The 27,074-nt window shown below is 45.9% G+C and overlaps 1 protein-coding gene across 3 annotated transcripts in view; it reads left to right on the top strand.

The window, feature by feature from the left end:
* The window catches only part of LOC100078567 (semaphorin-4E-like), a 34,729-nt gene that overhangs the window by 4,498 nt on the left and 3,157 nt on the right, over positions 1–27,074 (top strand). The window contains exons 3-14 of one of the 3 annotated variants that reach the window (XM_029050502.2): positions 1,120–1,199; positions 5,718–5,777; positions 6,314–6,412; positions 6,602–6,701; positions 7,498–7,608; positions 8,963–9,114; positions 10,088–10,263; positions 11,982–12,138; positions 15,538–15,760; positions 17,489–17,604; positions 24,240–24,406; positions 24,585–24,637. In XM_029050502.2, coding sequence (XP_028906335.1) covers positions 1,120–1,199; positions 5,718–5,777; positions 6,314–6,412; positions 6,602–6,701; positions 7,498–7,608; positions 8,963–9,114; positions 10,088–10,263; positions 11,982–12,138; positions 15,538–15,760; positions 17,489–17,604; positions 24,240–24,406; positions 24,585–24,637 — 1,494 coding nt within the window. Of the gene's footprint in view, positions 1–1,053; positions 1,200–5,717; positions 5,778–6,313; positions 6,413–6,601; positions 6,702–7,497; positions 7,609–8,962; positions 9,115–10,087; positions 10,264–11,981; positions 12,139–15,537; positions 15,761–17,488; positions 17,605–24,239; positions 24,407–24,584; positions 24,638–27,074 lie in introns of all 3 variants that reach the window. The other 2 variants (XM_029050501.2, XM_007670848.4) reach the window with 2 other exon arrangements.

The following is a 27,074-nucleotide window of genomic DNA, read 5'->3' as shown; positions in this document are numbered from 1 at the left end:
AAGAACGGTCAAGATTTGACCCGCTTAAGTAGCCGCGTGGGTGCAAATATTTTTTTCCTGTGTCTACTAGCCTTAATTTAGCCATGCACGTAGAGTTTGGGGAAAAAATCCACCAAATTTGTCGCTGGTTTATAGAATTTTCACTGGGCCTAGTTTGTTTTACTTCAAACTTTTACATGTCCACAGCCTGGTTTCTTTTGAATATGATTTGAGTTCTTTCAGGACTTTTTCTTCGGTCCCATGCTAATTTTGCATAGCAGCTTTTACTCAATTCCCCCAGGGACTATCTTTACTCTCTGAAAATGTGGTAGTAGACCCTTCGGAGGGAACGTTAATTCTGAAACTACAAAGGGACCATAGAGTGCTGTGCTGTACCCTAAGCCCAATTTAGGCCACTATTCATTCAACAGTCTCTTACAGGTCTGGGAGAGGCAATGCCCCCCCCTTCCCCTCCCCCCCCCCCCCCCCCCAAGTGCCTAACACTGGGTACTGGGAGCATTATTGGGCTTATCTTTTGGATTTTTAGCAACTGTATGTACAACTCAAATGCAATGAACTTCAGCAACAAAGGGAACTGTCAGATTAAGACTGTGGGAATTGAATTTCAAAGTAATTTCAAAGTAGAAAACAGGTGAAGAAAGTACATTTCAAATTAGGAAGGGTCACATAATGAAAAGGTTTCGATTAAAACTTTGGTGGCAATTATCAAATAACTCAGAGCGTTTTGGGTTCAGAGTCTTTGGATGAACAAGGCTAAATCTTGCACCTTTCCAAAACCATTAATAAGGAGAAAGAGTTGGAGTTGTCTTGATCCTTTTTTTTTTAATTTTTGTGCAGTTGGGAAATATTTAAAAGCTGTAACTCTTGGTATGATTAGTCATTTTCTGTTGCGCTCTGTAGAGAAGGTCATCTGACAGCAGTCGAGGTCATTTAATGTCTTTAATAATAAATGGTGATTGGAGTGGAGTGGAGTTTTGCCCATTCTTCTTTCAAATTTTGATCATACCAGTTTATTTCTAAAAGAAAATGGCCTTTGAACTTTAATTGTTTTAGACGATAGCATAAAAGCATTTGTGAAAATGAGGTATTCCGATTTTTCAACACTGCTGCTGGATGAAGAAATTGAGATCTTATTTATCGGGGCCAAGGAAGCTGTCTTTGCCGTTGACATGAATGACATCACCCAAGAAATAGCCCATGTAAGTGAGAGTCATACTCTTTTGAAAAATGCCTTGTTGGAATCTCTTCATCTGGTAAACCACTCATATGCATATTACCAAAGCACTGCCTTTCAATGCTTTGAAGTCAAATAGTGATAAATGCCGAAGCAGCTCCCCAAAAGCTGGTATTTTGGAAGTGCTGCTGTGAAACTTTCTCAAGAGCTTTAAATTGCCCTCGTGACAATCCGGGCCTTTTGCATCTTGGAGAAACAAAATGCTTGACGTTTGTGAACTCTATAGCGAATATCAGTTTACATCCTAGGTCCCCTTAAGATTAAAAGCCAATTAATAAAATTATCCAAATCACAGATAGTTGCGTAATGAAACCCCAATAAACTGGACAGTCATGATTTTTGAAGTTCCGTCTCACCACCCAAAAAGCCTAGGGCAGTCCCTATTGGGGCAATGCTTTTCGCCAGGACGGGGGAAGAGGACCCCACGGCCATGGGCGGCCAAAGCGGTGGCACCGAGAATTTTCCACCGGGAAGGAGGAGGTGACTGTTCAGCCTTCTTGTCCTCTTCTTTGGCAGCAACAGCAGCCATCGCCGCCATGGCTGAACAGAGCCATTCTCTGGGGCTATCCATGAGAGTTTATGGCGGACCCAGAGGGACACTTCCATCCCTGTCTGCAACTCCCATGAATGGTCCGGTCAGTCAGTCGATTGTATCTGACCGCCTACTGGGAAAGTACAACAGGGTTAGACATGATCCCTGCCTCCGAGGAGTTTGGAATCTAGTGGGAGAGAGACACTCAAATAAATTGGACAGGAAAAAGGAGGAAAAGGGAACAACGTGCATGAGTTGGTGCTTAATAGGGTTTGTAGGTTATGGGCTTAGGTGGCACTGGAGGGCTGAAGTGGCAGTTGGGATGATATAAAGTGGGGAGGTTAGAAGGCTCTGGGTATGTTGCCCCCCTCAGAAATCTCCAATGGTTGCCTATCAACCTTCATATGAAGCAAAAACTCCTCACTATTGGCTTCAAAACTCTCCATCCCCTTGCCCCCTTCTTACCTCTCCTCCCTTCTCTCCTTCTGCAGCCCAACCCGCACACTCCGCTCCTCTGCCGCTAACCTCCTCCTCCTCATTTTCACCTGTCCCGCCATCAACCCCTGGCTCACAACCTACCTCTGGCCTGGAATGCCCTCCCTCCTCACATCCGCCAAACTAGCTCACTTCCCCCCTTCAAAGTGCTACTGAAAACGCACCTCCTCCATAGAAGCCTTCCCAGACTGAGCCCCCCTTTTCCTCTGCTCCTTCTCCCCCTTATCACCCTTCCTCCCTCTGCTCTGCCCCCCCCCCCACAGCACTTGTGTATATATGTACGTATTTATTCTATTTTACTAATGATGGGCATGTCACTCCCCTTCTTAAACAACTCCAGTGGTTGCCTATCAACCTCCGCTCCAAACAAAAACTCCTCACTCTAGGCTTCAAGGCTCTCCATCACCTTGCCCCTTCCTACCTCTCCTCCCTTCTCTCTTTCTACCGCCCACCCCGCACGCTCCGCTCCTCTGCCGCCCACCTCCTCGCCGTCCCTCGGTCTCGCCTATCCCGCCGTCGACCCCTGGGTCACGTCCTCCCGCGGTCCTGGAACGCCCTCCCTCCTCACCTCCGCCAAACTGATTCTCTTTCCCTCTTCAAAACCTTACTTAAAAATCACCTCCTCCAAGAGGCGTTCCCAAACTGAGCTCCTCTTCCCCCTCTACTCCCTCTGCCATCCCCCCTTTACCTCTCCGCAGCTAAAGCCTCATTTTCCCCTTTTCCCTCTGCTCCTCCACCTCTCCCTTCCCATCCCCACAGCACTGTACTCGTCCGCTCAACTGTATATATTTTCGTTACCCTATTTATTTTGTTAATGAATTGTACATCGCCTTGATTCTATTTAGTTGCCATCGGTTTTTACGAGATGTTCTTCCCCTTGACGCTGTTTATTGCCATCGTTCTTGTCTGTCCGTCTCCCCCGATTAGACTGTAAGCCCGTCAAACGGCAGGGACTGTCTCTATCTGTTGCCGACTTGTTCATCCCAAGCGCTTAGTACAGTGCTCTGCACATAGTAAGCGCTCAATAAATACTATTGAATGAATATATCTATAATTCTGTTTCTACTGATGCTATTGATGCCTGTCTACTTGTTTTGTTTTCTTGTCTGTCTCCCCGCTTCTAAACTATAAGCCCGTTGTTGGGTAGGGATTGTCTCTGTGGCCGAATTGTACTTTCCAAGCGCTTAGTACAGTGCTCTGCACACACTAAGCGCTCAATAAATCCAGTTGAATGAATGAATGAAATTAGAAATCCATCGGAGGAGGCCTCCTGGAGGAGATGAAATTTTCTCAGAAGGGCTTTGGAAACGGGGAGAGCTGAGGCTTGTTGAATATGAAGTGGGAAAGAGTTCCAGCAAGGGAAGGAGGGCATGAGCAAGAGGTTGGTGGTGAGAGAGATGAGGTACAGATGAGGTAACCGAGGCACAGAGAAGTGAAGTGACTTGCCCAGGCCCAGCAAGTGAATCATCCTGATAAGGAATGAAGACTACAGACCGGGCCAGTTTAGCCGAAGTGGCCACCCGGGCTGACAGTACTTGCACCTGGATGGCCATGGCAGCCCTAACTGAAATTGTCAGGAAGTCTGAATTGGTCATGGGTTCTAATCCCAGCTCCGCCGCTTACCTGCTGTGTGACCTTGAGCAAGCCGCGTAACTTCTCTGTGCCTCGGTTACCGCATCTGTAAAATGGGGATGAAGACCGTGAGCTCCAAGTGGGACAACCTGATTACCTTGTACCTTCCCCAGCGCTTAGAACGGTGCTTGGTGCATAATAAGTGCTTAACAAATGCTATAATTATTATTATTATTATTATTATTAACTGGCCTGTCCTGGTTCCTTTCAACCAGCGGCACAGCACAGGATGGGCCATTTTAGCTGGGGTTTTGGCTGTTGGGGAGTTTTTGCTTCATATGAAGGTTGATAGGCAACGACTGGAGATTTTTGAAGGGCGAGAGAGGGCACGAGTGCCCAGAGCGTTCTAATCTCCCCACTTCATATCATCCCAACTGCCACTTCAGCCCTCCTGTGCCACCTAAGCCCATAACCTACATACCCAGCGTGGCTCAGTGGAACGAGCACGGGCTTGGGAGTCAGAGGTCACGGGTTTGAATCCCATCTCTGCCACTTGTCAGCTGTGTGACTGTGGCAAGTCACTTAACTTCTCTATGCCTCAGTTCCCTCATCTGTAAAATGGGGATTAAGACTGTGAGCCTCATTTGGGACAACCTGATTACCCTGTATCTACCCCAGCGCTTAGAACAGTGCTCTGCACATAGAAAGCGCTTAACAAATACCAACATTATTATTATTGTTATTATACCCTATTAAGCACCGACTCATGCACATTGTTCCCATTTCCTCCTCCTTCCTGTCCCCTTGGCTGATTGGCAGCATTGCTGTCAGTGGCCTGACTGAACTGGACCGTGCTGACCCCTCCTCTCTCTCCCCCACCTCCCTGTTTCTCCCTCTACCACCTTCCTTTTAGACCCTGCACTTCTCAACAGCTCAAACTGATGAAAAGCAGCATGGCGCAGTGGATAGAGCACGGGCCTGGGAGTCAAAAGGCCATGGCTTCTAATCCCCGCCACTTGTCTGCTGTGTGACCCTGGACAAGTCACTTCACTTCTCTGTGCCTCGGTTACCTCATCTGTAAAATGGGGATTGAGACTGTGAGCCCCACATGGGACAGGGATTGGGTCCCTCCCAACTGACATGTATCCACCCCAGCACTTAGTATAGTGCCTGGCACACAGTAAGTGCTTAACAAATACCATAATTATTATTATTAGATTGATAATTGAGGCATTCCCTCTCCTAAATGCACCATTCAGGGAAATTATTTTTGTTGTTTTCGAAAGTACAATTTTAAAAGCTTTTTTTCTTTCACATACACAAGTGAACAACAAAATGTCATTGTGAGGAAAAAAGAAAATCCCTCCCCCCCCCCCACCCTGCCCCCAAACTGGAACTTTCCTAGCATGAATAGTAGCCTACTCTCCAGTCTTTTGGGACTTTGGGTTAAATACACTGTTAATGACAATAAAAATGAAAGAGCAAGTTTATGTTGACTAGGGAGAAATCTGAATCTAAAAGTAAAATTCAGCTCCAAGGGCAATTGACAGGAATAAGTTGAGGGGTTTCCATTCAACTACATAAAGAGTTGGCTGATGAGCACAAGGACATTTCCACAATTTTCACATTTCATGGTCTTTTCACCTGATGCCTTTTTATTCAGCAAAATCACAATCCTTCATGAATAGTGGCACCAATTAGCATTTAAGTATCTACTGAGTGCAAAGCAATGTACTAAATTGGACTTCTGAAATCCTTTATCCTTTATAGGTGTTCAAAGAGCGGTATTAAAAATAGAACCGAAGTATGAATAATCTAGTTTTTCACTTTGCATTTAGAGTTGTTGGCCTAAAAAGATGATACATTTGCTTATTTGGATTCCAGGTGTTTTGGCATACTTCTGAAGAGAGACAGCAGGCATGTGTTCATAAAGGAAAAAGCCAAGTAGGTAAAAGTTGAAATTTATCTTCCTCACTGATTTCATAATAACTATGAAATTATTGCCATTTAGAGCCCAATTTATTTGTTTTTTTCCTATTAAAAGCAAATGCCTTGCCACTGGTGTTTCACATCGATTATCCTATAAATTTATGGTAGTGTAGTTCTGACACCTAATGCTCTTTGTGAATTGATGAAGAGTTGTCACCAGTAAATATCACATCAAAAAACCTGCCCTGAACTCCTAGTGGATAGAGCACGGGCCTAGGAGTCAGAAGGACCTGGGTTCTATTCCCGGCTCCACCACATGTCTGCTGTGTGACCTTGGGCAAGTTACTTAACTTCTGGACCTCAGATATCTCATCTGTAAAATTGGGGATTGAGACTGTGAGCCCCATGTGGGATGTGGACTGTGTCCAACCCGATTAGCTTGTATCTACCTCAGAGCTTAGTACAGTCCCTGGCACGTAAGTGCTTAACCAATACCATTAAAAAATAAAATTTAGGTGGGATCTGTTTGTTTTTCTTCTCCTCTGTTTCAGGTTGAATGTCAGAATTACATCCTCCTCCTCCACAAAATAACTGACACTACCTTCTATGTTTGTGGATCAAATGCATTTCATCCCTCCTGTGATTTCATGGTAAACATTTTAATATACTGAATTTATGTATATGACTGCTTGACCTAGTTTTCAATAGTGTCGATGCAACAAGTCATTTTGTACCAATCACAAATAAGTATGGCACATTTCTTTAGGACATTGATTATTAGGTGAATGGTGTTATTAAATGATCATAGGTCCACTGTAATTTTCCATTGTTCAATGCAGATGCTCAACAAAACAAAGATGTTTCTAAAGGGGAAAGCTGAGGAGAGCAGAGGGAATTGTCCATTTGGCCTAACCCTAAAGTACAGTTCTGTCCTAGTTGGTATGTTTCGTCTCTTTCTAATTCATGGAAGTTTAAATAAAGACTCTGTCTTAATTTGATCACAACTACTCAATATTATAATTAGATTGGCTAATTAATTAGTGGCCAATCCAATTTCTTCTTTTAAGTGTTGAGAAACAGCCTGAAAAGGGTTAATACGTAATTGAAATTGTCAGCTTCATTAAATAGAACAGTTAGGACTCATTCAATCAATCCATTGTATTGGAGCGCTTACAGGGTGCGGAGCTCTAGTCCGTTGTGGGCGGGGACTGTCTCTCTTCATTTCTGAACTGTGCTTTCCAAGCGCTCAGTACAGTGCTCTACGCACAGTAAGTGCTCAATAAATATGATTGAATGACTAAGTGCTTGAGAGAGTACAATATGACATACACATTCCCTGCCCACAGTGAGCTTAGAGTCTAAAGAGTATGCATTTCCTCTTGGGACATTTCTCCCCTAGCCAGATCATGAGAAACTTTTGGGTGTTTTGTTTTTCTCCCAGTTATGCCTAGAGATCATATTGGAAACTAGGAAATCTAAATATAATAATCCAAAGCTTTTCTGTATGCATCAATCTTTGAAGCCTTAAGAGAGTTTTAAATTTTATATATTTATGTTAAAGATTGAGCAGAGAGGGAGGCAGAATAGGAATGCTGTGTATTTGAGTCAAGGGCCCAGAGAAAGTACTGAAATGTTTTCAAATCTGGACTATTGTGTGTTTCTTCTGTTGCAAGCTTTTGGTCTCATTGGTTTTAAGATTATTTTCTGTACCTGTATTTCTTTTTGATTGTTCCAGACGGCGCGCTTTTCTCTGCAACCTACAGCAACTTTTTGGGCACTGCACCTGTTATATTTCGGGGATTGAAAAATCACTTAAAGACAGAGTTCAAAAAAGCTTGGCTTAATGGTAAAAGGCACTATGAGTTGTACTTAGTCTTTGGATAGTTTACATTACAGGAAAGCATAATTAGAAAAGATTCCAATCTGTCAAACATTGCCTTGTTTTAAAGTTAAAGCTGAACTTGTTTAATCATTATCCTGGGGTCTAATTTAGAATATGTGGGTGAACACATTTATCTCATCTTCAAAATGTGGGGTTTTCTTTTTACCTCTTCAGGGTCGTTTTGTTTTCTAAAAGAGGCTTTTCCTTCTCTAATCCTGTATACAAATAGAGTTTTAATGGGTTTTTTCCTCTACAATTGCTGTTTAATGTACGCATAATAAGCCCCATTAAAGAGGAAGAAAATCTGAATGAAGAAGGTAGTCAGCATTTTTGGAAACAAGTTGTATCCAGAAGATGCAGTGTGGCCTAGGGGAAAAAACACAAGCCTGGGAGGGAGGGGGTCAAAGGATCTGGGTTCTAATCCCAGCTCCCCTACTTGTCTGCTGTGTGACTTTGGGCAAGTCACTTCACTTCCCTATGCTTCAGTTACCTCATCTGTAAAATGGAAGACTGTGAGTTCCATGTGGGATAGGGACTGTGTCCAACCTGATTATCTGGCATCTAACTCGATGCTTAGTACGGTGCTTGTCACATAGTAAATGCTTAACAAATATGATTTTTTAAAATGCAATTTAATCTAGGCTATAAATCGCTTTGATAAAGCTTAGCTCAACTCTGTTGGAAAAGGAAGGTTGCCAGAGAGCTACTGTGAAGCGATGATTTTGCATTCTGTGTATATAAGACTGTAAGCTTGTTGTGGATAGGGAATGTGTCTGCCAACTCTGTTGTATCGTACTCTCCCAAATGCTTAGTACACTCAGTACTAAATGTACTTAGTAAACACTCAATAAATACCATTGATTGATTTACAAGAAATATGACCCGTGAATTTAAAGCTCACCTATCTGCTGTTTTAAAACATGCTGCTTTCAGGTGAATTAGGGTAAAGTCATTTTGTTTGTTTCATGGTACTCGTTAAGGGCATACAATGTGTCAAGCACTGTTCTAAGCACTGGGGTAGGTACGAGTCAATTAGGTCAGACATAGTCCCTTTCCCACGTGGGGTTCACAGTCCGAAGTAGGAGGGAGAACCGGTATTGAATCGCCATTTTACAGCCGAGGAAGCTGAGGTACAGAGAAGTTAAGTGAGTTGTCCAAGGTCACACAGCCAGCAGTTGGCCGAACCGGAATTAGAACCTAGGTCCTCTGACTCCCAGGTCTGTGCTCTTTCCACTGGGCCACCCTGCGCTTTGTTGGCTTTGGTTTCTTACTTCGCATAAAACGTCTGCAGTATTCATAAGTGAATTCTATATTCCAGACCCCAGCTTTGTCCACATGGATGTTGTGCAAGAAAGCAAAGATAACCCTAGCGGAGATGATGATAAAATTTATGTATTCTTCTCCGAAACGGCTGTTGAATTTGAATTCTATGATAAACTTCTAGTGTCAAGAATCGCTCGTGTTTGCAAGGTTAGTATTGGAGGCAAAGTCATTTTTTTTTTTTTGATGTTTAAGCCGAGAGGAAGCTTTATAGTAGAATGGCCACTTATGTAGCTCACTCAACACGTATGTACGCCTCCGTAAATTATACGTGGGCATTTTATGTTCTCTTCCTTTGCCATCTGTGATTTGTCTACTTAATAATAAGAACTGTGGTCTGTGATAAACTCTTATGGTGCACCAAGCCCTATGTTCCCTGCTGAGGTAGAATACAATAAGATCAGACACAGTCCCCGTCCCGCAAGGGGTTCGCAGTCCAAGAGGGAGGGAGGACAGGTATCGAATCCCAATTTTACAGATGAGGGAACGGACACTGACATGTTGTGACTTGCTCAGTAGGCAAGTGGCATATTTCTAATCTATATGCATGTTTGTCCTGCTTTCCCCTTGAGAGAAGATTCTTTGTACCTTTGTAAATCCCTGCACCATCCGATAGTGGTTTTATTTGTTTTGTTTTGCTCTTTTTAAATGGTATTTGTTGAGCGCTTACTTTGTGCCTGGCACTGTACTAAGCATTGGGGTAGATACAAGCTAATCGCATTGGACACAGTCCCTGTACCATGTGGGGCTCACAGTCTTAATCTCCGTTTTACAGATGAGGTAACCGAGGCACAGAGAAGCGAAATGACGTACCTGGGCACTTTGCAGTCACACAGCAGACAAGTGGCGGAGCCGGGATTAGAACCCAGATCCTCCGACTCCCAGGCCCGTGCTCTTTCCGCTAGTCCACAATGCTTCTCCCCATAGCGTTCTCCCCATAGTAAGCATGCCCGATTGGCCAACAAAAATGTAGCTTCAAGTACACTGCGCTGCCTTTATTTTAAGAGAAGAGGATGATTCCATCCAGTTTTTATGCCTATGTTCATAAAACCTTATTTTGGAAGCTTTTTAAGTTTTTCAGCAATAATCATATGAAGGACTAGCATCTGTGTTCTTTCTATAGAATGACCTCGGTGGGAGACATCTCTTGCAAAATAAATGGACATCATTTTTAAAAGCCACCCTTATCTGTTCAGCTCCAGAGTCAAATTTCCAGTTTAATGTTGTTCAGGATGTCTTTTTACTTAAAACAGCTGACTGGAAAGAAACAGTTTTTTATGGAATATTTTTGCAGCAATGGTAAGACGTCAAACGTGGTCAGTTGCTATTGAAAAGTTGAAACTGGGTCTCTTGCTTACGAGGTTAATTGTGTTTTGCGGATCTGTATAAATCAAACTTGAGGGCAGTGTTCTTTGCCAGATGTATCAGCATCAGAGCAAAAATTTAACTGTCATCCATTGGCTCAGGGAAACTGGTTTTGCCATAAACTAGTTGCCGTCTACCATTCCTAAATGAGCTCTGGAATGAGTAATCTGATTTCCTTGTAAAATTGTTTTCATGTTCAGTTGCCGTAAACCTTAGCCGGTGACCCAAAATCCTGTCTGAATTTTCGGGGCAGAAGTCATTCCAGATGGGAATTATTTGGATGCCTCAACTCTTGATAAAGGCTTGTGTTCTTGGAGAAGAGCTGGTCTTTTCACGTGAAAGGAGCAGTCTTAACGCCTCCATATGTTTCAAGCAGTAGAAGGGTAGAGCTGAAATATCCCATTTCTGTTCATTAGAGGGAGATTGACTCCATGAGTTTACCAACCAGGCCCGCCAGCATCGGAAATGCTCCTTGGTCTCTGGTTGCAAACCAGCTTTTGTAAGGCTACCCAGCAGCATCTGGCTCCAAATCCATTTGAGAGGCCAGGTATTGCAGAATTCAGTCGTATTTCATTCGGTCGTACTTACTGAGCGTTTACTGTGTGCAGACCACTGTACTAAATGCTTGGGAGAGTACAATATAACAATAAACGGACACGTTCCCTGCCCACAATGAGCTTACAGTGTAGAGAAGGCTCTGTTGTTCAGAAAAATTAAAGTCCAGATTCTCTGGTCCCATTTTGCTTCCCTAGAGGAGCTGTGGCTTTTTTGACTTCTTTCCCCCAGTTTGGGCTCTCGAGAGTATTCGTTCTTCAACCAGTAAGTGGAGAAGTGACAATCAACTTGATTTCGATGGAGAACGCAGTCAATCTTGAGAACGGGTCCCCTCGCGAACGAGTCTCCAGCTACTTCATTTTCTACCTCTTCAGGCAAAAGTGCTCCCCCTCTAAAGGGAAAAAGAAACGGTTCTCTAGTGAAAGGGGAAAAGTGCTCTCTCCCCCCACCCCGAAGTCACATCGATCGATCACTTCTCTGCCGCGGAGCACTTTGTGAAAGAACAGGACTCCCGCCGGCTGCTGGATCAGCTGAGGCCCGGCTGAGGGGCTGTGATTCACTTAATCTCCTTGATGGAGCCAGTAAATGATGAAATTGGGGAGGGGGAATCCTTTACAGACACCTGACCTATATATTCCTAAAGCCATGTGGCTTTGGAGGCTTCTGATAGCATCCCAGTCTGCCTCAAAACCATTCCATGCCATCGCCTTTTAGGAAAAGGGTCGTTTTGAGTAAAATTGAGTGCGGTCGGCACAGAAGACGTCTATTTAAGCTTTACCTAGCTAGAGAAGCAGCGTGGCCTAGTGGATGGAGCACGGGCCTGGGAGTTAGAAGGACCTGGGTTCTAATCCTGGCTCTGCCACGCGTCTGCTCTGGGACCTTGGGCAAGTCACTTAACTTCTCTGGGCCTCAGGTTCCTCATCTGCAAAATAGGATTAAAGCTGTGAGCCCTGTAGTCTTGCATCTACCCCAGCGCTTAGAACAGTTTCCAGCACCCAGTAAGCGCTGAACAAAATACCACAATTATTATTATTCCTTCCTGCAGGGATGTAAAAATAATTCATTGCCTTTTTCCTCTCTCTCTGCATTTTTCCAAGGGGGAAGTTGGACAATTCTGCCATTTGTGCTTTCAGCATGGAAGCAGTTCATGATGTTTTCTCCAAGGGAGAGTACAAAGAACCGGTGACCATAGCACATTCCCAAATTAAATGGATAAGAAACAGGCAAGAGGTGCCAGTCCCCCGTCCTGGAGCGGTAAATAAAGAAAGAACCTCCTGGAGGAATCTACTCCTTACAGCACGTTAGCTGGAGGCTGATCTATTCAATTGTAAACACCCCCGCCGCCCCCCCTCCAGACGTACACAAGCAAACGGGGATTAAGACCGCAGCCCCATGTGGATCGTGGACTGTGAACGTGATTAGCTTGTGTCTACCCCAGCACTTAGTACAATGCCTGGCAGATAATAAACTCTTAAAAAATGCCATTAAACCAAAAAAAAAATCTCCAAATGGCCAGCCGGGTTACAGAGACCTGGACAGAGAGAGTGAGGTGAACTAAATTTAAATTCTAGCTCTTCCATTTCCTGATTTGGGAGAAAATCAGATTCCGTGGTAGAAAGTAGTCCTATTGCCAGTGCTTAGCATGCTGTTGTTCATTCATTCATTCATTCATTCAATAGTATTTATGGAGCGCTTACTATGTGCAGAGCACTGTACTAAGCGCTTGGAATGTACAAATCGGTAACAGAGACAGTCCCTGCCCTTTGACCGGCTCACAGTCTAATCGGGGGAGACGGACAGACAAGAACGATGGCAATAAATAGAATCAAGGGGAAGAACATCTCATTAAAACAATAGCAAATAAATAGAATCAGGGTGATGTACATCTCATTAACAAAATAAATAGGGTAATGTTGTTATCATCATTCTGTTTGTGATTTAGAGTCAGACAGGAGCAACAACCCAGGAAGCCTGAACTGCGAGCCTCTGCGTTTTTTAATATTTGTTAAGCACTTACTATGTCTCGAGCACTGTTCTAAGCACTGGGGTAGACACAGGTTTATCGGGTTGAACATAGTCCCTGTCCCCCATGGGCCTCGCAGTGTAAGTTTTGAGGGAGGAAGCTTTAATCCCCGTTTTCCAGATGAGGTAACTGAGGCACAGGGAAGTGAAGGGACTTGCCCAAGGTCACCCAGCAATGAATTGGCAGAATCGGGGATTAGGACTGGGGTCCTCTGACTCCCAGGTCCGTGCTCTTTCCACTAGGCCGCGCTGCTTCTCAAGCTTTCAGAAGGGTTTCCCTGGCCATTCTGAAGCGGTCGTTCCAGGGCCGCGGTTTTTCCCTCCCCAAATCCTCTTTTCCTTAGGACACCACCACATTATGGGAAGCAGCGTGGCTTAGTGGATGGAGCATGGGCCTGGGAGGCAGAAATAATAATAGTGTTGGTATTTGTTAAGCACTTACTATGTGCAGAGCACTGTTCTAAGCGCTGGGGTAGATAGGGCAATCAGGTTGTCCCACGTGAGGCTCACAGTCTTCATCCCCATTTTCCAGTTGAGGTAACTGAGGCCCAGAGAAGTGAAGTGACTTGCCCACAGTCACACAGCTGACAAGTGCAGAGTTGGGATTCGAACCCATGACCTCTGACTCCCAAGCCTGGGCTCTTTCCACTGAGCCACGCTGCTTCTCTATAATAATAATAATATTGGTATTTATTAAGTGCTTACTATGTGCAGAGCACTGTTCCAAGCACTGGGGTAATGAGGTTTGCCCCACATGGGGCTCACAGTCTTAATCCCCATTTTACAGATGAGGGAATGGAGGCATGAAGAAGTGAAGTGAATTGCCCACAGTCATACAGCGGACAAGTGGTGGAGCTGGGATTTGAACCCATGACCTCTGACTCCCAAGCCCGGGCTCTTTCCACTGAGCCACGCCCCAGCACCGCCTCTTGTCAGCTGTCTGACCTTGGGCAAGTCATTTCACTTCTCTGTGCCTCAGTTACCTCATCTGGAAAATGGGGATTAAGAGTGTGAGCCCCATGTGTCCAACCTGATTAACTTGTGTCTATCCCAGTGCTTAGAACAGTCCTCGGCACATAGTAAGCGCTTAACAAGTACCATAACAATAATAATAATCATAACAACATTCCCGGCCTACTCATGCTATCATGCACTAATTCATTCAATCCTAATAATTATGGTATTTATTAAGCGCTTACTATGTGCCAAGCACTCTTCTAAGCGCTGGAGTAGATACAAGGTAATCAGGTTGTCCCATGTGGAGCTCACAGTCTTCATCCCCATTTTCCAGATGAGGTTACTGAGGCACAGAGAAGTGAAGTGGCTTACCCAGGGTCACACAGCAAACAAGTGGCGAGCCGGGATCAGAACCCACGTCCTCTGACTCCCAAGCCCGTGCTCTTCATATTTATTGAGCACTTGAGTATTGAGTATTGAGTATTGAGTATGTGCAGAGCACTGTACTAAGCGCTTGAGAAAGTTCAGTACAATAAATAGTGACACTCCCTGCCCGTTAAAATGCACCTGTGATCTCAGGCTTCCACCCTCCTTCCGAGATTTTGTCAGCACCAGAATGCCTAGCATTCATGTATTCTACGACTTATTATTATGTTGGTATTTGTTAAGCGCTTACTATGTGCCAAGCACCGTTCTAAGCGCTGGGGCAGATATGAGGTAATTAGGTTGTCCCAAGTGGGGCTCACGGTCTTCATCCCCATTTTACAGATGAGGGAACTGAGGACTTGTATTAGAGCAGCCGGGCCATGGTGGAGCAGTAGAGGACAAACACTAAACATGTTTAGTTCCCACCTGGGTATTCTTTCCCAGTGCTTAATAATGCTCTGCACACAGGAAGCGCTTAGTAAATACTCTAAATACTATTACCAGTAAACCTATAGGGCCTTCATTGGAATCTGTGTTCAGGGGATTGCTGAAATCCTTTCGGTGGGAAGCTCTTAAGAGCCTCTGTTCACACCTACCATTCCACCGGAGAGATTACCGCTTTCAGGGACTTAGATTTTAACAGACGAGGGAAGATCTGGCGAAGTCACTTTTCGGGCAGAACGTATCTGGCTGTGTGTTTGCCATTCTCCCTGAAATAGGAGTTACAAAATCTAATGACAGCCTCTGAATTTTCAGCCCATCAGATTGGCCTGCAGTCTTGCCTTCTGCATGGGTTTAGCATCGCGGATCCGCAGATTCCTGTAGCCTGCAGCTTTTGCTGAGGAATTCACATAGTAATAATGTTGGTATTTGTTAAGTGCTTACTATGTGCAGAGCACTGTTCTAAGCACTGGGGTAGACACAGGGGAATCAGGTTGTCCCACGTGGGGCTCACAGTCTTAATCCCCATTTTACAGATGAGGGAACTGAGGCACAGAGAAGTTAAGTGACTTGCCCACAGTCACACAGCTGACAAGTAGCAGAGCTGGGATTCGAACTCATGAGCCCTGACTCCAAAGCCCGTGCTCTTTCCACTGCGCCACGCTGCTTCTCTACCACATAGTAGAGTGGTGGTTCTTCTGCTAAAGTTCTGTAAAAGCCCGTCCAAGTTTAGAGTCGCCAAAAAACTTGTTTGTGCAAGAGCACGATTCAAAAGTAGTTCTAATTACAGGTCTCTTGTCTTTGTAGTGCATAGACAATTTTGCTCGGGGTATTGGATACCACACATCTCTCGATTTACCGGACAAAACCATTCAGTTTGTTAGAGACCACCCGTTGATGGATGACACGGTTAAGCCGATTGGTAACAGGCCAGTGTTGCTGAAAAGGGGCTCAAACTATACTAGGATTGTAGTAGACCGAATAATTGGGCTTGACAAAAAAACCTATGATGTCCTCTTCCTAGCCACAGGTAAGTGATTCTTTTGGAAAATTTTCATGTTGGAAGGATTTTCTGTTACTTAAAGAATTAAATTTACCTTGACATAAAGATCCTTTTTTTTAAAAAAAAAAAAATGGTACTAAAGTGCTAACTTTGTGCAGGCACTGTGCTAACTGCTGGGGTAGATAGAAAACAATCAGTTTGGACACAGTCTCTGTCCCACCTGGGGCTCCCTCCCACTTAGGCCAACCTGAGAAACTTTTATCCACCCCAGCACTTAGAACAGTGCTTGACACATGGGAAGCGCTTAACAAATATCATAAAAAGACTCACAGTCTAAGTAGGAAGGAATAGGATTGACTCCCCCTTTTACAGATAAGGTAACTGAAGCCCAGAGAAATAAAGTCACTTGCCCAAGATCACACGGCAGGCAAGTGGCGGAGCTGGGATTAGAACCCAGGTCCTCTGGCTCCTCGGCCTGTGCTCTTTCCACTAGGCCACACTGCAGCTCTGTTGGTATTGCTGAACTGCAGTGTCACCATGAGTATTTACTGAGCACCAGCCTTGTGCGGAGCACTGTGCAAGGTGCTTGGGAACGCTCAAAAGTAGAAGACAGTCACTCTCCTTGAGTTCATAAGTTAATAGTAGAATTGCTAATTAGAAATACCGAGACTTTTTTTGCTCCTCTAGAATTAAATCTGTCAACTGTGCCGTTTTATAGTCTCTTTTGTCTTTGATTTTCCTCCCCACTTTTTTTTTGTTCAGTGTGTACAGGAGAAGCGATCCATGTGTAATTTAAAGGAAAAGGAAGCCTAGTATTTATTTTTTTAACCATTAAAGCTCTGCACAGACTATTCATTTAGGACAGTGTTCAAAATGCTACTGATGAATTCATTATCATCATCATCATCATCATCAACGGTATTTCTTGAGTGCTTATTATGTGCAGAGCACTGTACTAAGCGCCCGAGAGAGTACAGTCCAACAGCTTTGGCAGAGATGTTCCCTGCCCACAACAAGCTCACAATGTACATTAGTCGTGGGTTTTCAAGACAATATAAAATTAGTTTTGTTCACAAACCATGAAGACCCGGAATGTAGTCTTCTAAACATCGAAGTTAAGCTCACCTTAACACAGCTACCATAGGTGAGACCCGTGAAGGTGAGCAACCCCAGGATAGCCAAATGCCGGATGGATAGTTGAAATTGGTAAAGGGAAAGCCGGAGGGGCAGAGGGAAAGTTTTCAGGATGTGTGAGACAGAGCTTCAGATTATGTTACGTCCCAGCTGAAAATTGGGAAGTCAGTTCCTGAGGATAGAACAGTGCTTTGCACTCCGATCCAGATACCTCATTTGCTAGTCTAGCTTCGGCTGTATGGCTGAAAAATCAATATGCCAGTGGGGTCTTCACAGATTTCAGAATTAGAGCTTTTTCTTTTCTTTATAGACTATAAATCTTCTTAAAAATGCGAGTGAAAATAATTCCCGGAGAATTTTTAGGAAAAGGTTTGTCTTGAAGCATTTTATTTCTTTTTTGTTTGTTTTTTTTAGCGGCGGGGGGAGGGGGGCGTCTTATATTTAGACTGATATTCATAATGTAGGGTGCTTTGAACAGCACTCTGTAAAACATGTAATAAGCACTGCATATAGAGACAGAGAAAGTGTTGAATATTGTTAATCAAAAAATGTTATGGTATGAATTACCGTAGTGTATTTAGCCAGCCCACACATTTACAAAACACTCTTGGTGTTATGCAGATAATGGCTATTTGCACAAAGCTCTCAACTGTGATGGAGACGTATTCATTGTGGAAGAGGTGCAGCTGTTTCAGTCCTTGGAGCCTGTACAGTCTCTCAGGATATCTTCCAAAAAGGTAAAGTGTGAAATGCTTGAGGTATTGTGTGCTTCAGGTCCATCGATGTAATGATTCGGGGCTCATATCCAGCAATCGAGTGCTTTTCCAACCCAATTAAGAAAGCTGTAATTTTCTACCTGAGAGAAAAAGAACAGCCAGACAAATAGCTCAGAACCTACTTGGAATTACCTTAACATAAAAATAAAATCAACGGTGGCATTTATTAAGCGCTTACTATGTGCAAAGCACTGTTCTAAGCGCTGGGGGGATACAAGGCAATCAGGTTGTCCCATATGGGGCTCACAGTTTTTACTCCCCATTTTACAAATGAGGTAACTGAGGCACAGAGACGTGAAGTGACTTGCCCAAAGTCACACAGCTGGCAAGAGGAGGAGCTGGGATTTGAACCCATGATCTCTGATTCCCAAGCCCGGGCTCTTTCCACTGAGCAACGCTGCTTCTCTAAGAATCATCAGGGGGTACTTGGAAGAACATGGGGATGGTGGCAACTATCACACAACTCCTGGAACTCGCTGCCCTTCAAATTTAGAGAAGCAGCGGGGCCCTAGTGGATAGAGCCCGGACCTGGGAGTCAGCAGGACCTGGGTTCTAATTCTGGCCCTGCCACTCGTCTGCTGTGACACCTGTGGCAAGTCACTTAGCTTCTCTGGGCCTCAGTTACCTCTTCTGTAAAATGGGGATTAAGACTGTGAGCCCCATGCGGGACAGGGACTGTGTCCAACCTGAGAAGCTTTATCTACCCCAGCACTTAGTACAGTACTTAGCTCAGAGTAACTGCTTAACAAATAGCATTAAAAAAAATTAGCAGGCCCCCATCTTCAAAACCCTCTGCAATCCCACTCCCTCAGCACCTGTACTCTCACAGCCAACCAGAGGACTCTCTACAGATTCATTCAATCGTATTTTCGTTTGATTGTATTGAGTACTTAACCGTGTGCAGAGCACTGTACTAAGCGCTCGCAATAAACAGTGACACTCCCTGCCCACAACGAGCTTACATCTACATCGGGAACGTGCAACACGCAGCCTGAATTCTGCCCACTTGATTGATTACAGAGATTTTTCTTTTTGGCAAAAAAATTGTTTACCTGATTAGCTAGTTCGCGTGATATACTCCACCAGTCCTCAAGAATAGTTGCCTAGACTTGGCACCGGTATTCTCTTTGACGATCCGTACTGATCAGTGGCTAGTCCACTTTTGGGTGAATAAAGTGGATTAAACTGTTTTTCAAAGTTATTACTGTGGGGAAAAAAATCCATTTTTTGGAGTAGCCAACAGGCTAAACTTAAGCGTCGTCATTAAATTCACGCGGCCTGCACACACATGGATTTCTGGTCCCATGGCCTACTACTAAAAAAAAAAGTGGATGTCCCTCATTTATATACTTTTCATTTATTCAATAGTGTTTAGAGTATTTAGTAAGCACCTACTGTCAATCAGTAGTATTTATTGAGCACTTCCTATGTGCAGAGCACTGTTCTAAGCACTTGAGAGAACAATACAACACGTGCAAAGCACTGTGCTGAGGGCTGGGAAAAAATAAGCAGGTGAGAATTAGTCACAGTTCCTGATCACCAAGGTACTCACAGTCTAAGAGTAAGATGGGCAGGGAGCGGGGAAGAGGGAGCTGGCGACAGGCACTTGGGGAACGATGAAACAATAATAATAATGTCGGTATTTGTTAAGCGCTTACTATGTGCAGAGCACTGTTCTAAGCGCCGGGGGAGATACAGGCTAATCAGGTTGTCCCATATGAGGCGCACAGTCTTAATCCCCATTTTCCAGATGAGGTAACTGAGGCACAGAGAAGTAAAGTGACTTGCCCACAGTCATGCAGCTGAGAAGTGGCAGTGCCCGGGATTCCAACCCATGACCTCCGACTCCCAAGCCCATGCTGTTTCCTCTGAGCCCTGCTGCTTCTCTATAAAAGCTTTTAAGCACTTATTTATCTGCATCTCTGCATTCTCTTCTTCTGCTCTGTAAATTGGTTTGTGTCTATCCCGTGTTAGAGCGGAAGCTCCTGAGGGCAGAGATTGTGGTTTTTTACCCGTATTCTGATGTCTCCCGTCATAAGCAAGGAATGAGCCTCAGTCCACTCATGAAGACTGAGATCAGGAATTTACGGGAAGGAATTGATTGGCGTGATAACAATAATAATAATAAATATGGTATTTGTTAAGCGCTTACTATGTGCCAAGCACTGTTCTAAGCATCGGGGTAGATACAAGGTAATCAGGTTGTCCCACTTGGGGCTCACGGTCTTAATCCCCATTTTCCAGACGAGGTAACTGAGGCCCAGAGAAGTGAAGTGGCTTGCCCAAGGTCTCACACAGCAGAGAAGTGGCGGAGCCGGGATTAGAACCCTCGACCTCTGACTCCCAAGCCCGGGTTCTTGCCACCAAGCCACGCTGCTTGTGTTAGTGGTTTGCGCAGTACCACTCGCATTCTTGTCCCTGCAAGTTGTGTTCCCGACAGACGAATAAGTGGGCAGGGGTTTTGCACACTGCAGAGTGCTTGTAAGAATTTGATATGCGAAACCTTTATGGCCAAAGTGACTGTGGCGTAGTGTCAATGCTGGGCCATGGCACCTGTGGAATGGCAGGTAGTTGCTAACGTAGCCACTTGGGAAATTGCTGCTGGGGTCTTCGCTCTTCAAGTGTGACCATGGGCAGGTCACTTGATTCCCCGTGCCTCAGTTAACTCATCTATAAAATGGGGATTAAGACCGTGAGCCCTACGCGGGACCCTGTCCGACCCAATTTTCTCGTCAGCACCCCGGCGCTTAGTCCAGTGCCTGGCACTTAGTAAGTGCTTAACAAATACCGTAATTATTATTACCTTTCAAGGGGGACTGCTATTTTCAGGATTTCTGCGGAGCCCGTCCACCATGGGAGATGCCCTTGATGGTTCTCTGGTCAGACATCTTCACTGCTGCTGATATAACCCCAAGATGGCATGACCCCATCTTACCTCTGGCTTTCCTGGGCTTTTAGTACAGTGCTTTGCACACGGTAGACACTAAAACTACCCGTAACTTTACTAGATCAGTCAATCATACCACCGCACCCTGCCCTAGGAGCCGACGACCTTGGTGTCATCGTCGACTCTTTGCTGTTCTGAGTCGATGGCAAGATCCTGCCCGTTCTCCCTACGCATCTCCCCAATTCATCCCTTCCTCTCCACCCAAACGGCTACCACCCGGGTACAAGCTCTGGTCATATCGTGGCTAGACTATTATATCAGCCTTCTCCCTCTTTTCCCTGCCCCCAACCTCTCCCCACTCATAGTAGCTATTCACGAATCATCTTCCTGAGGCAGCACTCAGCGCACATCTCTTCCTTGGCTTCCCTTGTCCTCTCCGCATCAAGCAGAAACCCCTGAGTATTGGCATTAAGGCACTCCATCAGCTATTCTTCCTCCTCCCTCCCGCGATTTATCCTCGCTCCCCTCCCACTACGCACGTCACAGGTTTTGTAAAACAGATTACTCACTCGGCCTCGCTCTCGTTTGTCTTGCCACTAACCACTTGCTCACACCCTTCCCCCTGCCTGGAACTCCTTTCAGTCGATCGGTCGTATTTATTGAGTGCAGAGCACTGAACTGAGCACTTAGGAGATTGCAATAAAGTAAATAGACGTGATCCCCGCTCCCAAGAAGTTTATCATCTAGCAGAGGAGACAGACACTAAAGTAATTGACGGACCTTAAGATAATTAACTCCTCCTTCTTCAAATCCACCCGACTACAGTCCTCCCCATCTTCAGAGCCCTTCCGAAATCAGATCTCCTCCAGGAGGTCTTACCCCAGTTAATTTTGGAATCTCTCCACTTTATATCCCCCCGACCCCCCCATCTGCCACTCCAGCACTTCTGAAGCAGCATGGCCTAGAGGATAGAACACAGGCCTGGAAGACAGAAGGACCTGGGTCCTAATCCCAGCTCCGCCGCTTGTCTGCTGTGTGACCTTGGGCATGTCAAGTTAACTTCTCCGTGCCTCGGTTACCTAATCTGTAAAATGGGGATTGAGACCGTGAACCCCGGGGGGAGATGGACTGAGTCCAACCGGATTAACTCGTATCTACCCCAGTGCTTGGTATAGTGCTTGGCACATAGGAAGCACTTAACAAATACCATAAAAAAAGGACTGGTAACCTCCCAGGGCACTAAGTCCATATCTTACACTTATGGCCTAGTGGAAAGAGCATGAGCCTGGGGGTTAGAGGACCTGGGTTCTAATCCCAGCTGTGCCACTTGCCTACTGAATGACCTCTGGCAAGTCACTTCACTTCCTCGGGGCCTCAGTTTCCTCATCCGTAAAACGGGGATTCAATACCTGCTCCTCCCTTCTTAAGTTAGGAGTCCCACGGGGGACGGGGACTGGGTCCAACCGATTAACTTGTATCTACTCAGAACAGTGCTTGACACGTACTAAGTGTTTAACAGGTACTTTCGTTACGATATTACTACGCATGAACTCATGTACGTATCCCCTTTGCCGCCTCCTATTCGTAATTTATTTGGGTGCCCGTCTCTCCAGCTAGATTGTAAAGTTTTTGAGGGAAGGTATCATGTCTACAAACTCTGTTGCACTTTACTAAGCACAGCGCTCTGAACACAGTTGCTGCTCAATAAATGCTATCGATGAATTCATCCGGAAGTCTTCAGCCCCATCTTTCTGAATTCAGGCCCCAAACCTGCATGCACAGAAGCCCCTTTTAATAATAATAACGATGGTATCTCTTAAGCGCTTACTACATGCAAAGCACTATTCTAAGCGCTGGGGGATACATGCTAGGAGAAAGGGAGGGAAAGAGGAGGAATGCCGGCCGGATTGAGCTCTTGAAAGGCCGTGGGGCTGGCCAGAGGAAGGGGGTGCCCACCAGTCAAAAAACTTCCTCGGTTAAAACACTGCTCTCGTCTCTCATCCGTACCCCTTCAGGTTGTAATCAATCAGTGGTATTTATTGAGCACGCTTATGGTGTGTAAAGCACCGTACTAAGCGCTTGGGAGAGTACGGAGCAACACAGCCGACAGACTCAATCCTGCCAACTGGGAAGCAGCGTAGCTCAGTGGAAAGAACCCGGGCTTGAGAGTCCCTGTCCTCTCCCCCTCCCTTCAGGCTCGCATCTCCTCCTGCCTCCAGGACGTCTCCACCTGGATGTCGGCCCGCCACCTAAAACTCAACATGAGCAAGACTGAGCTCCTCATCTTCCCTCCCAAACCTGGTCCTCTCCCAGACTTCTCTATCACCGTCGATGGCACGACCATCCTTCCCGTCTCTCAGGCCCGCAATCTCGGTGTCATCCTTGACTCGTCTCTCTCGTTCACCCCACGCATCCTATCCGTTACCAAGGCCTGCCGGTTTCACCTCTACAATATCGCCAAGATCCGCCCTTTCCTCTCCACCCAAACGGCTACCTTACTGTTACGGGCTCTCGTTATATCCCGGCTAGACTACTGTGTCGGCCTTCTCTCTGACCTCCCTTCCTCCTCTCTCGCCCCTCTCCGGTCTATTCTTCACTCCGCTGCCCGGCTCATCTTCCTGCAGAAACGATCTGGGCATGTCACTCCCCTTCTTAAACAACTCCAGTGGTTGCCTATCAACCTCCGCTCCAAACAAAAACTCCTCACTCTAGGCTTCGAGGCTCTCCATCACCTTGCCCCTTCCTACCTCTCCTCCCTTCTCTTTTTCTACCGCACACCCCGCACGCTCCGCTCCTCTGCCGCCCACCTCCTCACCGTCCCTCGGTCTCGCCTATCCCGCCGTCGACCCCTGGGTCACGTCCTCCCGCGGTCCTGGAACGCCCTCCCTCCTCACCTCCGCCAAACTGATTCTCTTTCCCTCTTCAAAACCCTACTTAAAACTCACCTCCTCCAAGAGGCGTTCCCAGACTGAGCTCCTCTTCTCCCTCTACTCCCTCTGCCATCCCCCCTTTACCTCTCCGCAGCTAAACCCTCTTTTTCCCCTTTTCCCTCTGCTCCTCCACCTCTCCCTTCCCATCCCCACAGCACTGTACTCGTCCGCTCAACTGTATATATTTTCGTTACCCTATTTATTTTGTTAATGAATTGTACATCGCCTTGATTCTATTTAGTTGCCATCGGTTTTTACGAGATGTTCTTCCCCTTGACGCTGTTTATTGCCATCGTTCTTGTCTGTCCGTCTCCCCCGATTAGACTGTAAGCCCGTCAAACGGCAGGGACTGTCTCTATCTGTTGCCGACTTGTTCATCCCAAGCGCTTAGTACAGTGCTCTGCACATAGTAAACGCTCAATAAATACTATTGAATGAATGAATGAATGAGTCAGAGGGCGTGGGTTCTAATCTCGGCTCCGCCGCTTGGACTTTGGGCAAGCCGCTTCACTTCTCTGTGCCTCTGTTACCTAATCTGTCAAATGGGGATGAAGACTGAGAGCCCCCCCGTGGGACAACCTTGTATCTACCACAGCGCTTAGAACAGTGCTTGGCACATAGTGAACGCTTAACAAATACCATCATTATTATTATTACTTTACAGTCTAGAGGTTGTAAGTAGCACTGAGGGAGTTTGTTTACTTGCTCAAAGCCACCGATTAAAAAAAAAAAAACACAAAAACCCACCACCCAAACCCTGTTTGCTATTGCCTTTTCAGGGTCTGTTGTACATAGGATCCGCCTCTCAAGTTGTGCAGCTTCCAGTCTCAGTGTGCAGCCGATACAAACGCTGCTTGGATTGTGTCTTAGCAAGGGATCCTTACTGTGCGTGGGCCCAGCATTTTAATGAGTGTGTCCCGGTGGCTCATCATAAGGACACCCCAGAGTAAGTACAGTAAAGAGAATTCTGCCAGAGGTCTGTAACGGAGACGATTTCGTCTTTGAACCTCCTTCAAGGGGGAGAGAAGAACAAAACCAAAAAAGTAAAGGATTCCTAGAACTGAAAGGCTTTGGGGGGATATCGACTTTTTCCAAAATGAATTAACGAGGTGTTGTCTTTTCAGGAGTTTACTTCAGAACATTAAAACTGGGGAGGCGTTGGAGTGTCCTAGAGCCGGTACGTGAAAGCTCATCTTGAGAAAATCGAACTCTAGGTGAAATGCTGTACTGTACTTCTTGAAAAATGCACCCGGATTTGTAGCGTTTCTCTGGCAGAGACCATTTAAATAGGAGGCCGCTCTGGAATCAGGTCAAAGACTATCCGATCTGGCAAGGATCCACCAAAACAAACTCCCTGTGAGATTTGCGGCTGCCAGTCCCGGTTTCCTGCCTTTGCACCCAGGGGTTGGGATTATCTGGCTCCAATGGGAGCTACTAATCTCTTGACCAAAGGAAAAATGTGACTCCCATCTCTAATCTCTCTTCTCCACCCCACCTAAACCTGCCCCAAATCCCTGTCACCGGTGGCAGAAGCAACAGGGGCTATTAGCTGATTCTACCACTTGTGAAAACCTGTGCAAGGAAGTACAGAACATAGACCACAAACTTTACAGTTTTCCTGGTAAGGCTTTTAAAAAGTCATTTCTCAATAATTTTTAAAGGCAGTTAAGGCCCCAGAAACAATCAACTTGAGTCTACACCTTGTCAGATTTAGCGTATACCAGGAAATCATCTTTCAGTTTGTTTATTTCAAAGTTAGGTTAACAAAACTCTTTGGCCAAGAGACAAGTCTCACGCTCAGACATCCTCCCAGATCGATGGGTCCGGGCTTGTCTGGGAAAGATTTTTGTGGGAGGAATTCCAAGTTGTTTTCACCCCTTAGCTATTCCACTGCCCCAAGTTTTGCCTTCTACCTGAGAGTTTCTGCAGTTTAGTCTTCTGTTACTCTCAACTGAGCCCATTTTATACTTATATAACGCTTTTTCCCACTCCGGCTGCATTCAGTTTTGCATAAGAGAAAGCCCAAATGCTTCAGAAACTCAAGCAGTACCGATCTTCCTTCTACTCGAGTGTTGTTTTGATTAAATTGATTTGTGACTTTAAAAGAAAAATTCCAATGTATGCTGTTTGCCCCTCGACCTGGAAATTATGCTGTATCACATTCATTCAATAGTATTTATTTATTCAATAGTATTTATTGAGCACTTACTATGTGCAGAGCACTGTACTAAGCGCTTGGGATGAACAAGTCGGCACCAGATAGAGACAGTCCCTGCCGTTTGACGGGCTTACAGTCTAATCGGGGGAGACGGACGGACAAGAACAATGGCAATAAACAGCGTCAAGGGGAAGAACATCTCGTAAAAACAATGGCAACTAAATAGAATCGAGGCGATGTACAATTCATTAACAAAATAAATAGGGTAACGAAAATATATACAGTTGAGCGGACGAGTACAGTGCTGTGGGGATGGGAAGGGAGAGGTGGAGGAGCAGAGGGAAAAGGGGAAAATGAGGCTTTAGCTGCGGAGAGGTAAAGGGGGGATGGCAGAGGGAGTAGAGGGGGAAGAGGAGCTCAGTCTGGGAACGCCTCTTGGAGGAGGTGATTTTTAAGTAGGGTTTTGAAGAGGGAAAGAGAATCAGTTTGGCGGAGGTGAGGAGGGAGGGCGTTCCGGGACCGCGGGAGGACGTGACCCGGGGGTCGACGGCGGGATAGGCGAGACCGAGGGACGGTGAGGAGGTGGGCGGCAGAGGAGCGGAGCGTGCGGGGTGGGCGGTAGAAAGAGAGAAGGGAGGAGAGGTAGGAAGGGGCAAGGTGACGGAGAGCCTTGAAGCCTAGAGTGAGGAGTTTTTGTTTGGAGCGGAGGTCGATAGGCAACCACTGGAGTTGTTTAAGAAGGGGAGTGACATGCCCAGATCGTCTCTGCAGGAAGATGAGCCGGGCAGCGGAGTGAAGAATAGACCGGAGAGGGGCGAGAGAGGAGGAAGGGAAGTCAGAGAGAAGGCCGACACAGTAGTCTAGCCGGGATATAATGAGAGCCCATAACAGTAAGGTAGCCGTTTGGGTGGAGAGGAAAGGGCGGATCTTGGCGATATTGTAGAGGTGAAACCGGCAGGTCTCGGTAACGGATAGGATGTGTGGGGTGAACGAGAGGGACGAGTCAAGGATGACACCGAGATTGCGGGCCTGAGAGACGGGAAGGATGGTCGTGCCATCCACGGTGATAGAGAAGTCTGGGTGAGGACCGGGTTTGGGAGGGAAGATGAGGAGCTCAGTCTTGCTCATGTTGAGTTTTAGGTGGCGGGCCGACATCCAGGTGGAGACGTCCTGGAGGCAGGAGGAGATGCGAGCCTGAAGGGAGGGGGAGAGGACGGGGGCGGAGATGTAGATCTGCGTGTCATCTGCGTAGAGATGGTAGTCAAAGCCGTGAGAGCAAATGAGTTCACCGAGGGAGTGAGTGTAAATGGAGAACAGAAGAGGGCCAAGAACTGACCCTTGAGGAACTCCAACAGTTAAAGGATGGGAGGGGGAGGAGGCTGCTCCAGCGAAGGAGACCGAGAATGACCGGCCAGAGAGGTAAGAGGAGAACCAGGAGAGGACAGAGTCCGTGAAG

Source organism: Ornithorhynchus anatinus, chromosome X1 (assembly GCF_004115215.2).
Source record: "Ornithorhynchus anatinus isolate Pmale09 chromosome X1, mOrnAna1.pri.v4, whole genome shotgun sequence".
Lineage (NCBI taxonomy): Eukaryota > Metazoa > Chordata > Mammalia > Monotremata > Ornithorhynchidae > Ornithorhynchus > Ornithorhynchus anatinus.
Note: the sequence above shows the minus strand (reverse complement) of the source record. Positions and strands in the feature narration are given on the sequence as shown.